This window comes from Dreissena polymorpha, chromosome 6 (genome assembly GCF_020536995.1).
Source record: "Dreissena polymorpha isolate Duluth1 chromosome 6, UMN_Dpol_1.0, whole genome shotgun sequence".
Taxonomy (NCBI): Eukaryota; Metazoa; Mollusca; class Bivalvia; order Myida; family Dreissenidae; genus Dreissena; species Dreissena polymorpha.
The window spans coordinates 89,465,111-89,477,165 of NC_068360.1; the positions used below are offsets into that span (position 1 = coordinate 89,465,111).

The 12,055-nt window shown below is 33.0% G+C and overlaps 1 protein-coding gene across 1 annotated transcript; it reads right to left on the bottom strand.

The window, feature by feature from the left end:
* Positions 1-9,321: 9,321 nt before the first annotated feature.
* On the bottom strand, positions 9,322-11,099 carry LOC127835893 (L-rhamnose-binding lectin CSL3-like). The gene is made up of 2 exons (XM_052362314.1): positions 11,045-11,099; positions 9,322-9,620 (listed from the first exon to the last, which is right to left on the bottom strand). The coding sequence occupies exons 1-2, from the start codon at positions 11,097-11,099 to the stop codon at positions 9,322-9,324; spliced, it is 354 nt and encodes a 117-aa protein (XP_052218274.1).
* Positions 11,100-12,055: the final 956 nt, after the last annotated feature.

The following is a 12,055-nucleotide window of genomic DNA, read 5'->3' on the forward strand; positions in this document are numbered from 1 at the left end:
TTGCTTTCGGTATATACTGACTTTAAATTTGCGATTGATCAAAGATATTGTGCGCTCTGCTATATTTTTTCTGTGAGTCCAAGTGTTATAAAATCTACCAAAGCGTTTGTTAACATTTGAAAGAGTTGGAGTGCTTAGGTTTGCGCTATGAAATTGAAAGGACCTCTTTTCACAGCTTTTGCTGTATAAGAAAGGTTTCCTTCTCCAGATCGTTGTTTTACATATATTTGCACTACTAACGAAAGAAATGAAGCATTGCTCGTATTCTCAAGTAGACGAGGTGTACTTAAATCACATTATACATTTGTATGCCTTTCTTTCCTTTTCTTTGTCCGTAAACACAAGCGTTTCAACGAACGACACTCAAACACCCATGCATCCCTCAATCTTTGGTTCTGCACTGAAAAAAACTGTAAACTTTAAATATGATAAATAATGCGCCCTTTTGAAGTTGATATTTATACAACCTCATTTTTACAACTTGCTACATTTAATGGTATATGGCCTTCGGGAGGAGGGTGCTGGGAGTATCACTACTTTGAACATTCATCTTCAAACATCTTCATATCATGTTAACTGTGTTTGCAGATTGCGTTGGATCTTATGTACGAGAAAAACAACAGGGATTTGATTACTTGTCTTCGAACGAAAACAGAGCCAGGTCGGCCTAACTGGAATTAAGTAAGACTTGTGTTGTAGTTATTGTAATTCATTATTATAATAATTAGTATTATTATTATTATTATTATTATAATTTTTTTTTTAATTATTATTATTATTATTATTATAGTATTTTTATTTTTATTATAATAGATCATACATATTAAAGCAATAACAAGTTATGTGTTGAGAAATCAGTAAGGTCTTAATGCTTTGCATCTTAGGATTGCAAAAAGACATTACCACCCCCACGTGTACAATTTTATGATGTTCCAAATTGAAATATAATATTCGATTAATGTATTCGCATTAATGATTTTACATTAACGATAGTAAACTTGAAAATCCCAATCATCAGAGTACATATTCATGATTCATTGTCACACAATATGAATTGTTAAAATTTAGCCGCTGTGTTTGTATTGTATAAGTACGTCTTTAAGAAACGAGTAAAGTTCGATTACACCCTGAAAACAACAAGATTACGAACAATAATTATGGCGTAGTCGAAAATTAAAACTAGGCGCCCTGATAGGACCGAAACGACGTCACTATAAATATATTCATGACTGTGCTCTGATAAACGTGTTCACTAATTGTTGATTGTTTGCTTTATTTCAAAGATATTCAAAGTCATCAAGAACGAAAAAAGGTAAGGTCACAGTTTTCTTCTGTGGAGCGCCAACGCTTAGAAAAACAGTCAAGAAGCCGCCGCAAAATTTGGTTTTGCATTCTCAAAGGAAAATGTCTAATACTTGTTAATCAAATCACTTCATGTGTTTTTGCGCTCAAAGACTGCGTGATTGTCAGACTGCAAGTTTTATTTTGCATGACATTTATACCATTAAATACGTCACAATAATCTTTAACTTTGAACCACACCAATATTATCTATTTTGAACCAGCTAACACTGAATTAAGAAACCGCGCAACAAAGTCTGATTGTATCTGCATAAGAGGTTCGTAATGCAGATCGTCGTTAGTACTTTATCCGAAGTCAATTTGTTTATTGGCCTGGGTACAACAAGGTCAATGTGAACGCGTAGGGCCTTAAAAGCCGTTTTCTAGCAACGCTATTCGTTAAAGCATCATCCAAACTAGTGCTCGAAAGGAATAAATTAAAGAATCTGAATCGGTTGTCCGTTTTTACAAAGGACCATGAGTTTCAGTTTTGCATTCGCCAAATAAATGTTTCAATATGACCAATGCAATTCTATGTGTAATTGCTGTTTTCTTAAGTTCGCCAAGTCGTTGACCGGCTCAATACATACACGGTTTCTAAAAAGTTTAAATTCCGAAATTAATTTTCCTTAAAAGGTTTAAATTATTTGTTGATTTTAAATGTTAATTATGTAAATTTGGAACATTCAATGTTAATATGTGTAAACGAAATTTTTTATTAGTTTGTATCATTTATTTACTAATTTATATGTGGTTTTAACTTTTTTTAATTAAAAATGTTAATTGTTACCGTGGCATTCAAGCACTTTTTAATTCATTCAATGTGTACCTCCTTTACTTTGTATTCTGAGTGAGCATGTTGTTCTATTTAACATTACGTAAGATTGTACTACACGAATTTTATTCGCATAAAATAAATCCATATTCTAATGCAAGTATTTTATCATTAATTATTTATTGTTTACTTTTAATGGTAAATTGTAACTCAAGTTGTTGCATTTGTTTTTAACACTCTTCAGTTTTGAATAGCTCATGCTTAGTATAACATGACCGAAAATAAATACAACTAAACACAATCTTTGCTTTCGTTAATATATAGGGTTTTCATTTCAAATAAGTCATCTGTACATTTGGCATTTTTATTCCAGCATTGATAACCTTGTCATGCCCAATATAATGACGTCCATGTGTCTATTCTATGTGATGTTTTCGACATTGTACGACATATTCTATTTTTAACTGTGACATTAACGACATGAAAAAGATAGCAATGAATAGAATACAATGTAAGTGTTGGATACTAGAAGAGTATGTGCTTGGCAGGTGAAACTTGAAACTTGCTAATTTGATGAAACGCCTATTTATATAATTATATTCAATAGCGTTGTACAAAACATATATATGTACATAAAATTGATAAAAAATAAAAGGTATTGATAATATTATGCAGCATTAATTAAAGGATTACTGATCTTAAAATGTGTGATATAAATAAGAATGATGTAAGGAACTTAAGCAATAAAACAATACCGGCTACACTATTAAAACACAGTAAAAGTAAAATATTATGTAATAAATTGATATAACTAGAGTTAAGACAATAATTATAACGATAATATGTGCAAATATTTGGCAACATAAAGACACTGTTTTTCATAAACTAAAAGGATACGTAAAAGGAAATTTCTGCACTCTGGCATTCGGATCCCACAGCTACCGGTCACCTGTCATACTTAAGGACACTTCTTTTATGTTTTAACCTTATTTGAACTATTGTGACTACAAGTCACAAATAGACTGACCAAGTTTGACTACAAGACACAACTTGAAGGTTAAATTACAGTGTGACTATAAGACACAACTAGAAGGACTAAGCATGACTAAACGACAGCTGGTTGATGTAATAATTGAGCAAAGAAGCCCTAATGATTCTTGGTTACCCGTCACTTGTACAATAAATATCCTTTTCGAGCAAAGAAGCCCGCACAATTCTTTAATTGCTTGGTCCTATGAGTCCTAGTGACAAATAAGCCCGTACAACTGAGTCTCGATTATTTTTTTAAAATCACAGAATTTCAAATTAAAATAGGTTGTAAAAGTCTCTGAAGAGAAATGTTTTCAAATTCCTTTTGAAAATGTTTATTGATGCGGAAGTCCGGATGCTTGATGGAAGGTCATTCCACAGTTTCGGACAAGCAATTCCGAAATTCCTGTCCATGAAAGTTTTTCTCTTTGTGCGTTTCACATCATAACATCAGTCATACGAGACGGTAGATCGAAGGTTACGTGCTGGTATTTTTTCTTTTAAAAGTTCTTTAAGGTATTTTGGCTCGTTACCAACAGAACAATTATACATGAAGTTCAGTAATTTGAATGTTATCCTAGCCTTTACTGGTAGCCAGTGTAGTTCATACAAGGCATCTTTTAAACTGTCATATTTCTGTCGGCCGAGTACCAATATGGCACACATGTTTTGGATACGTTGCATTTTGTTTATTTCGCATTGAGCAGTTCTATACAAGATGAGATTATAATAATCTAGATGGGATATTACCAAAGACAAAACGAGTATTTCTGTGGCTTCTTTTGTTCAGTATTTCCTTATGTTTTTGATCTTAAGGTAGTTGTACATGGCTGCACGGCACTTAATTTTGATGTGTTCTTTAAAATTTAGTGTTTCGTCTAAATATGCACCCATATACCGTATGCATTTTTCTGCTTTAACACTGTCACCAGCAATATCTATTTCTTTAGATTGACATTTATTTAATTGGGGTCTACTACCGAAGATGATGAAATCCGTTTTGATGCGTTCATTTTCAGTTTATTCTCGTTCATCCAGGTGTTAATAACGAGTGCACAACTTTCAAGTTCTTGAATGGCAGTTCTTTCAACAGAAGAAGTTGTAGCTTTGAATCGCTTGTTTGCGGTGTGGTCGTCTGCAAAACCGTAGACTGTGATGGATGGAGGAACGACATCAAACAATGTTCCAGCGTATGTCAGGTAGAGCCATGGACCAAGACAACTACCCTGGGGGACACTACACTCCAAAGAACGTGCCGCCCATAAAGCTGAATTAACACTTATGCGACAGCTTCTTGGACGAAGATACGAGTCTATCCAGTTTAGTGCCGTGTCGCATGCACCGTATTGTATTTGCAACACGTCTAGTAGAATGTCATGATCGACTGTATCGAAGGCAGCACTCAAATCAATGGCGATAAGCGCTGTAACCTCTTGTTCTTCCATACCTTCGAGTATATCATTGACCAGTCTAAGTAAAGCAGATTCAAAAGAATTTAGTTGTCTGTAGGCTGACTGATTTTTTGGAAGAAGATTGTTTTCATTTACGTGTATATTGAGTCTAAACAGAGCAGCCTTTTCAATCACTTTCGATAGAAATGATAAGTTGCTCACTGGTCTATAGTTGGCATAACTTAGGTCTAGTCCAATTTTCTTAAGAAGTGGTATTACTATTGCCTGTAAAGATTTTGAAGGAAAAACTCCTTGACTCAGAGCGGGATTAACCAATTTTGTCACGAACGGTAGTAACTCGTTTAAAAATGATTTTAGTACTCTTGTTGGCAATGCATCTTGTTCGCATGATTTTGTTTGAAGATGATTGATGATCTTTTTCAGTTCATCTTGGGTAAGCTCCTCGAACATACCGAAACATGGCACTTCCTTGAGATCGGGTGTGCATTTTTCGAAACGTGCAAGGGCATTTCGAATTTTGTTAATTTTATCCAGGAAGTGATCGGCAAAGTGTTCAGCTATCGTGGTGTCGCTTTCACCTTCCGGCATAGGGTTATCAGTATTTTTTCCTTTTAATTCTGATACAAACTTTTAGAGTTTTTTAGAATCTCCGTGAAAATCACTTACTTTTTGACTAAGCGATCGTTGCTTCTCTGCATTCAACTCGAAAGTGTATTTATGTCTGGCATTTTTGAAAAGTTCATATTGGTCTGGTTGTTTGTATTTTGTCCACATGCGTTCCAGTTTGCGTGTTTTACGTTTTAGTTCAAGACTGTTTTCATTAAACCATTGTTTTGGTGCACGACAGATTTTGTTTTTCTCAATGTATGGAGCGAGTTTATCAAGAATTCTACATATTTCATCTTCAAATTGCTCTACAAAAGTGTCTACTTTGTCTGCTGTAATTGACATTTCATTGAGGTCGTTAGTGAGTGGTCTATGTTTTTAAAATTTCGAAATTTTATTGTTTAACTCTTGATATTTTCTTTTTGCAGGTGTAACACTCGCATATGCTGGTGGTAAAGGTTTCCTAAAACCTTTCTAAAATTCTTGCTTATGTTGGTTGTTATTGCAGGTAGCACCTACCAAGTATATTACATTTATCAAGGCACCTTTCTTTCTCATGGAAATCAGTTCGTTATAAAATGCACTACCGTAACGAAGTATTTTCTTCAGACAAAGCAAAAAATAGATCGGTACTAAAATGGAAAATAAAGTAGTGAATCCTTAAGCTCACTGTAGCGTTGTTATTAAATTACATATTAAACTTGAATATATTGTACATTTATAGTGCAATAATAACGAAATTATTGAACAGTTATAAATCGCATACTTTAATGTGTAAGAACAAACGAAATCGGTATCTTTAGCACTTGTAAATCAACACAATTTCATTCCAAAGTGGCATTTGTTCTTGTAAAAGGGACGGTTAAATTGCGATAACCCAAACATTGCTCTTAGCTAGAAATAGACATAATCATGAAGACCATTAACCCAGTTATACCTAGCATCTAGAAAAAGGGCATTGACAATCAGCGTAGACCCAGATGAGACGCCGCATGATGCGGCGTCTCATCAGGGTCTGTGCTGTTTGCCTAGAATAATTTATGTAAGAAATATTCTAAATATAGAAATAAATATACATGACATCCCTAATTTTGGGAATAAAATGATCCAATTTTGAAGGATGGGAGAGTCCACTAGGTATATATGGGTTAAGTATTATGCACAACATTTTTACAAAGGATGCAGCGTGTGTTGATTTTTTTGGCAAGTCGGTATTCCTCTTAATACTTCAACATGAAAACAGCGAAAATAGCAAATTCCAAAAATATTACCACGAAAACTTGAATCTTTACATCCGCAAAACTTGTATAGCCTTGGAGCGCTTGATAAAGAGCATTCAAAAAAGATTATACCCGAAATTCATTTTGTGTTATTGCCCCTTGTAAAAAACAAAAATGTGTGAGCATTCAACTGTCACTAAATTTACTTCATTAACAAGGTTGCATGTTAACTTCCAAACACAAAGGTCACTTAATAATAACGTCATATTCAACTCGTTTATTTTACAAATAAAACCCACGTTCATGTGCTTATTTATTCAATCACCACGCTGATCTCCCATAAGGACTAGACTGATTTTAGTCCCGTTCAAAGACTGCTGATATTGAATAATATTATCGGTCCTATTTACTACCGATTATTTTTTGTTTCTTACTCGGGATCCCTTGGATATGTTTAGGATCTCTTGGTGTTTTTTTCGTGTGTTTTATGTTATTCATGAAATGGTATTTCCATTTCCGAGTTTAGCACTAAGTTTTGAATATATATATATATATTTTTACACCTTATCATAAAATATGAATTTCGCAGGAGGAGAGAGAGAGAGCGAGGAGAGGAGGAGAGAGAGAGAGAGAGAGAGTAGAGAGAGACGATAGAGCGGAGATAGATATAGCGCTATTCTCTCTCTCTCTCTCTATCCCCCATGTCTCTCTGTCTCTCTCGCTCTGTCGATCTCATCCTTTTCTCTCCTTCTCTCTATCTCTCTCTCTCTCTTTCTCTCTCTTTCCGTCTCTCTCTCTCTCTCTCTCTCTTTCTCTCTCTCATCTCTCTCTTATTAGACGTCCGAGATTTTCAGATCAATGTATTACACATGTAACCAGGTAGAATGTCCAATAATTTTATCAGAGTAGTAGACTATCTACCTTTGACCACTGTGACCAAATGTCATAGTTGACTGACTTTAAATCAATTCAGTCAGGTGACCACTGTAACCATATAACCTCTGTTTAGTGATTTTAAAACCTGTTCAGCCAGATTATTGTTCCCTATCCTTTGCATTGTGTTCTGGACAGTCAAAGTGTCAGCAGTCAGTTTTTGATTCAGTTTTTGAATTTCATCTTGCCAGGTTAGTACTAAGTGTATTAAGCATTGTTGTAATTTTAGTATAATGATTTCATCTTTTTGATGCCATGTGGCATGGTGGGCATTTGTTATCAGAACAGGATACCAGTTGGTCATCATTTTGTTATACAGATTAGCAACACTGGTCTGTTCTGGTGCTCGCAGAGTCTGCTTGTCAAATATGTCAACACTTGCAATAATAAATACCAATTAAATGTTAGGTCCTATCTGTGTCTGTCCACACATCCAAATATGGGAGGGTTGGCAGAATTGTATGAAAAGCCAGGCTGAGAGAGAGGCTGGAGAGAGTGGAATGGAACGTTGAGATGTAAAGAGACAAGTAGTATGAGACACTTATTCATTGGTGTATATATTTATTATCATAGTGTACAAATAAAATGTTAAGTGTATATACTGTGTTGTGAAGTTATAAACTTTCCCCCCTTGAAAAATGTAACAGCATGCACTACATTTTTGTATTGTTTGTAGTTATTATATTCTTTTTAATTGATTGCAAATGGGTAATGCTCTGTTTGTAAATAATTTGTATTGAGTTTATTTTTATAAACTTGTATTGGGGAGAGTACTGTGCTTTTCCATTTTTAAGTCCTTTATGCAGTAATCAGTACTAATCACGCTCTTTCTATTGTGTATCATTAATCTAATGTTGCAGTTTAACCATCACGAGTCAGTGAGACAAGAGAGAGGTTGACAGACAGATGTGAAAGCCTAAACCACATTTGGTTTGTTGATATGTTTTGTATGTATGTGTGTGTGTGTGTGAAAGAGAAAAAAACATAAATTTTGTATGTAATTTATATATGTGACGTTAACTGTTTTCTATGCATTGTTTTATCATATGGATTGCCTAAAGAATATTTATACATGTGTTAAGGATTCTTTTAATTGGGCTAATAGAACGCATCCTGTTAATAAGTTTATGTGTAAACATGATTTACTTTCAGGTTATTCTGTGTTTTTCTTTTAAGATTGTATGTTATTATGTCATTTCAGGGCTTTAAGAGTCTTGATCAAACTACCGGAAATTGTGTAACCCTACAGTGTTGCATCATGAACATTTTCTTACAAACACTTTTTTTTTAAATTGAATACAATATTATTGAAAGAAACTGTTTTAAATTTCATTAACTGACCAAAATGAAATTCGACATTGAACCCAACTAGAAAGACACTATATTACGCACATATAAAACACACATTAATATTTATTTGTAGTAAATCTAATACGGTTATTAAGAAGAAGCTGGGTATGCATTATGGTAGGCTTTTAAATATAGAAGAACAAGACGATAAATGTAGTAAGCGAACATTACGAGTTATCAAGCAAATATAATTAATACAAATAAAACAATATTTACTCGGCGAGAAAAACACAATATTGATTTTCATTATTTCCGTATGTTTCCGTTTCCTGTCAATTTTTATCAATTATGAAATCCGATCATTAAATCGTTCCAACAAGTTGAGGTCCATGAACTTTAAAATTGGCAACTCATTGTCTCCATGTATAGTATCAAAGACTAACTACTAAGCATCTAAATAGTTACATTATTCAAATAACGCTTACTCTAACATATCATTGGGAAGAATGAAAGGAATCATCCGACATGCTGCCTTAAATATTTTGGAAACAAAAATAAAAACAAGATTCGGAATTTAAATACAACATAATATAATAACAAACAGAACTTTACCTTTAGCTCGATTACAAAAAATCATCAATTGAAAACAGTCAATAAAAGAACATTAAAATGAACAATGTAAATTAGCATTATATACCAGGAACATTTCTTTTAGCTAAGGTAAAATAGAGAAACAGGCGAAGTCGACCTCCAGGTATTTGTATGTGCCGGGACTAGGGTCTTCAAATACGATTATGTTGGCATTGAGACAACACAGGCTTTTCCCATCACACACACTCTTGGCCTTTTCGGTGGAGGTTGTCGACATGCAGTTTGTGTTGAAAATTTGCTGAGAGGGACAAATGGAAGCTCCCTGTTTGCGCCCGAAAATGGCCGAGCCCAAGACCAGCTTCTGCCCGGGTGGACAGTTCATACACATGTCTCCGCCACCACAGACTATTGAGCCGCCCAGTGCTACAATAAAATACAGCATTCAATCAAATGTGCCTTGATGAAATCACACATCAGTTTAATGGAATTCGAAGTTTTCTCAGGTAATTTTAATTGGCGTATTTTAACATCATAAATTGGCATACTATTTCCTTGATGTATCAGTGTATATATAATTATAGTATTTTTGTATTTATTTAGTTAATAATATTCATTGAAAATGTACTCATTTGTAACAGAAAAAGAAAAACGTACACAATAAAATACTCAAAATATTTAAGTATAATCGCTTAAAATATTATGAACACAGTGAATGTATACAATGTTTTATATTGTACAACGCAGCGAATTAATCCACAACGGTAAGTGTAATACATTGAATAAGCACTCACGTATTGACATACTATAATTCGTATATATATGTTCATATAAACAATTGAATTCAAGCACAACTGTCTATTAATAGATAATTAATCCACATTTTTATTTTATTTTATTGAATTCGTACATGGCTGCAAAATCCATTTCAAAAGCAAATATATTCGTGCGATTGAAGTGTGCATATTCGATTGTAAAGCAAACATTTTATGTTAAACAATAATATCATGTAAACATATTGACGAACAATCGAAGTCAAATAAAATAGACTAACTTTTATGATGCCATAAATGAACTGTCATGTTTTATAATGAAATTCGTAAAGACAGACATATCAACTCGTATTAATTAGATAAACAAACAGTGTTTCGTATGAACAAATCTGCAAATTTATCATGTTTTTTTTTGCAACCGTAAAAACTTTGTATTAATAATAATTCCGCGGGTATTGTGATATAATTTCTTTAAAACGTGTATATTTGATTGTTATTGATAAACGTTTATCTGTTTGGAACAAAAAACACAAAAAAAAACATAAATATAAGTAAGCATATAACCCCACTTTGAACAGAGTATTTGTTTAACTGAGCGATAATGACTTTTATTTCACTAAATATGTTTATGATTTAACTTGAATACACTTTGCACATGTCGCTTTAACTGCATGTCATCTCTAGCTTTCGCTTGAACAGAAAATATTGCGATTAAGGTACCGGTTTGTTAGATTGTTCCCATTTTAATTTTTTTATTGCATTATATATATTTTTTAAGTTTCAATTAAATTCAACTGAATGAGTTCAAATAAAAATTAAAATAAGAAGTTTTATTGAAATATGACGGAAGGGGGTAAAACTAAAAAAGAAAACGAATTATAATTAAAATATAACTTAATGAGTACACATTTAAAAAGTTATAACACGTAGTTTAATTAAAATATTTACTGAGTCTTGAATACACTATATTATAAAACATACAACCGAGAATATACGATCGTGTAAATCTATTCACAGATGTAAACACAAAATAATAAAACCATATATATATGATTATACGACATTAACTAAACATACCTGAATGTACAAAACAAGCCACGACAACGAGAAGGCATGTCAGATAGGACACCATTTTCACTCCAAAACTTTCCCAACAATTTGAGAATCGCAACAATCATTTAATATGCTTTTCGAATGATTCGTTCCCGGTTTATATAGCTATAGGTATAAACCAAAATAAAAAGAGAAACCCCGCAGTTTGGGCGTTGGCTTGATCGAATCGGTAAAAAAGTACCAAATATATTAAAACATAAAGCACAGTGAATCACCAAAAATTATATTGCCATTTTTTAATCAATTATGTCAACCGGATTCTTGGGGACATTGATATTATTGAAACCGACGAATCGTACAACTGTGTTGGATTTACATATTTTGATTGATACTGCTTACTGCTGATATGTTTTTCATGGTCCGCAACACAAATAGTTGATAATGTCAAAAATGCATTATATTCGAAATCAAGTAAAATATATAAATTATATAACGCGCTTTACGTGTCAATAATATGTATTGTACACAGTAGTAGTGCTAAAGAGGTCGATTTAGTCCCTCTATGACATGCGATATTTAAAACACTAAATGCGGCTTATGTTTTAGTTTTGAAAATGGATTCATACCAAGAGCAATTTATTCTTATTAGTGTTTGTCCGATCCAATAAGTGGTGAAATAATTAATATAATATACATAATCATGTTTTGGTTGTATTTTAAAGTATTTCTAAATCATCAGACTCTTTCAAATATTTGCCATGCTCGATTAAAGTACATCATTTAATGTTTTGGTAAGCAATGTTAAACAAATAAAGCTCTTTTCTTTAATCATGATCACTAATAAATGCATTTTTAATTTTGAAACGAACTGCGAGTGTTTGATTAATTCAGTTTGCTTAATGACACAAGCACACGCAAATAAAATTTAAACAAGAGCTGTCTCCATAGGATGACCTTTGACCCCGAAAAACGCTTTGATAGAAGTTATGAGGATTTTTCGAAACCTTAACGCAGATTTCGAAAACAAAACGCGGA

What these genes read in the sequence shown, in the direction of transcription:
- LOC127835893 (XM_052362314.1), bottom strand. Translation starts at nt 11,099, where the DNA reads ATGGTGTCCTATCTGACATGCCTTCTCGTTGTCGTGGCTTGTTTTGTA. An exon ending in GGCTTGTTTTGTACATTCAG is followed by an intron (nt 9,621 to 11,044) that starts GTATGTTTAGTT and finishes ATTTTATTGTAG; the next exon opens with CACTGGGCGGCTCAATAGTC.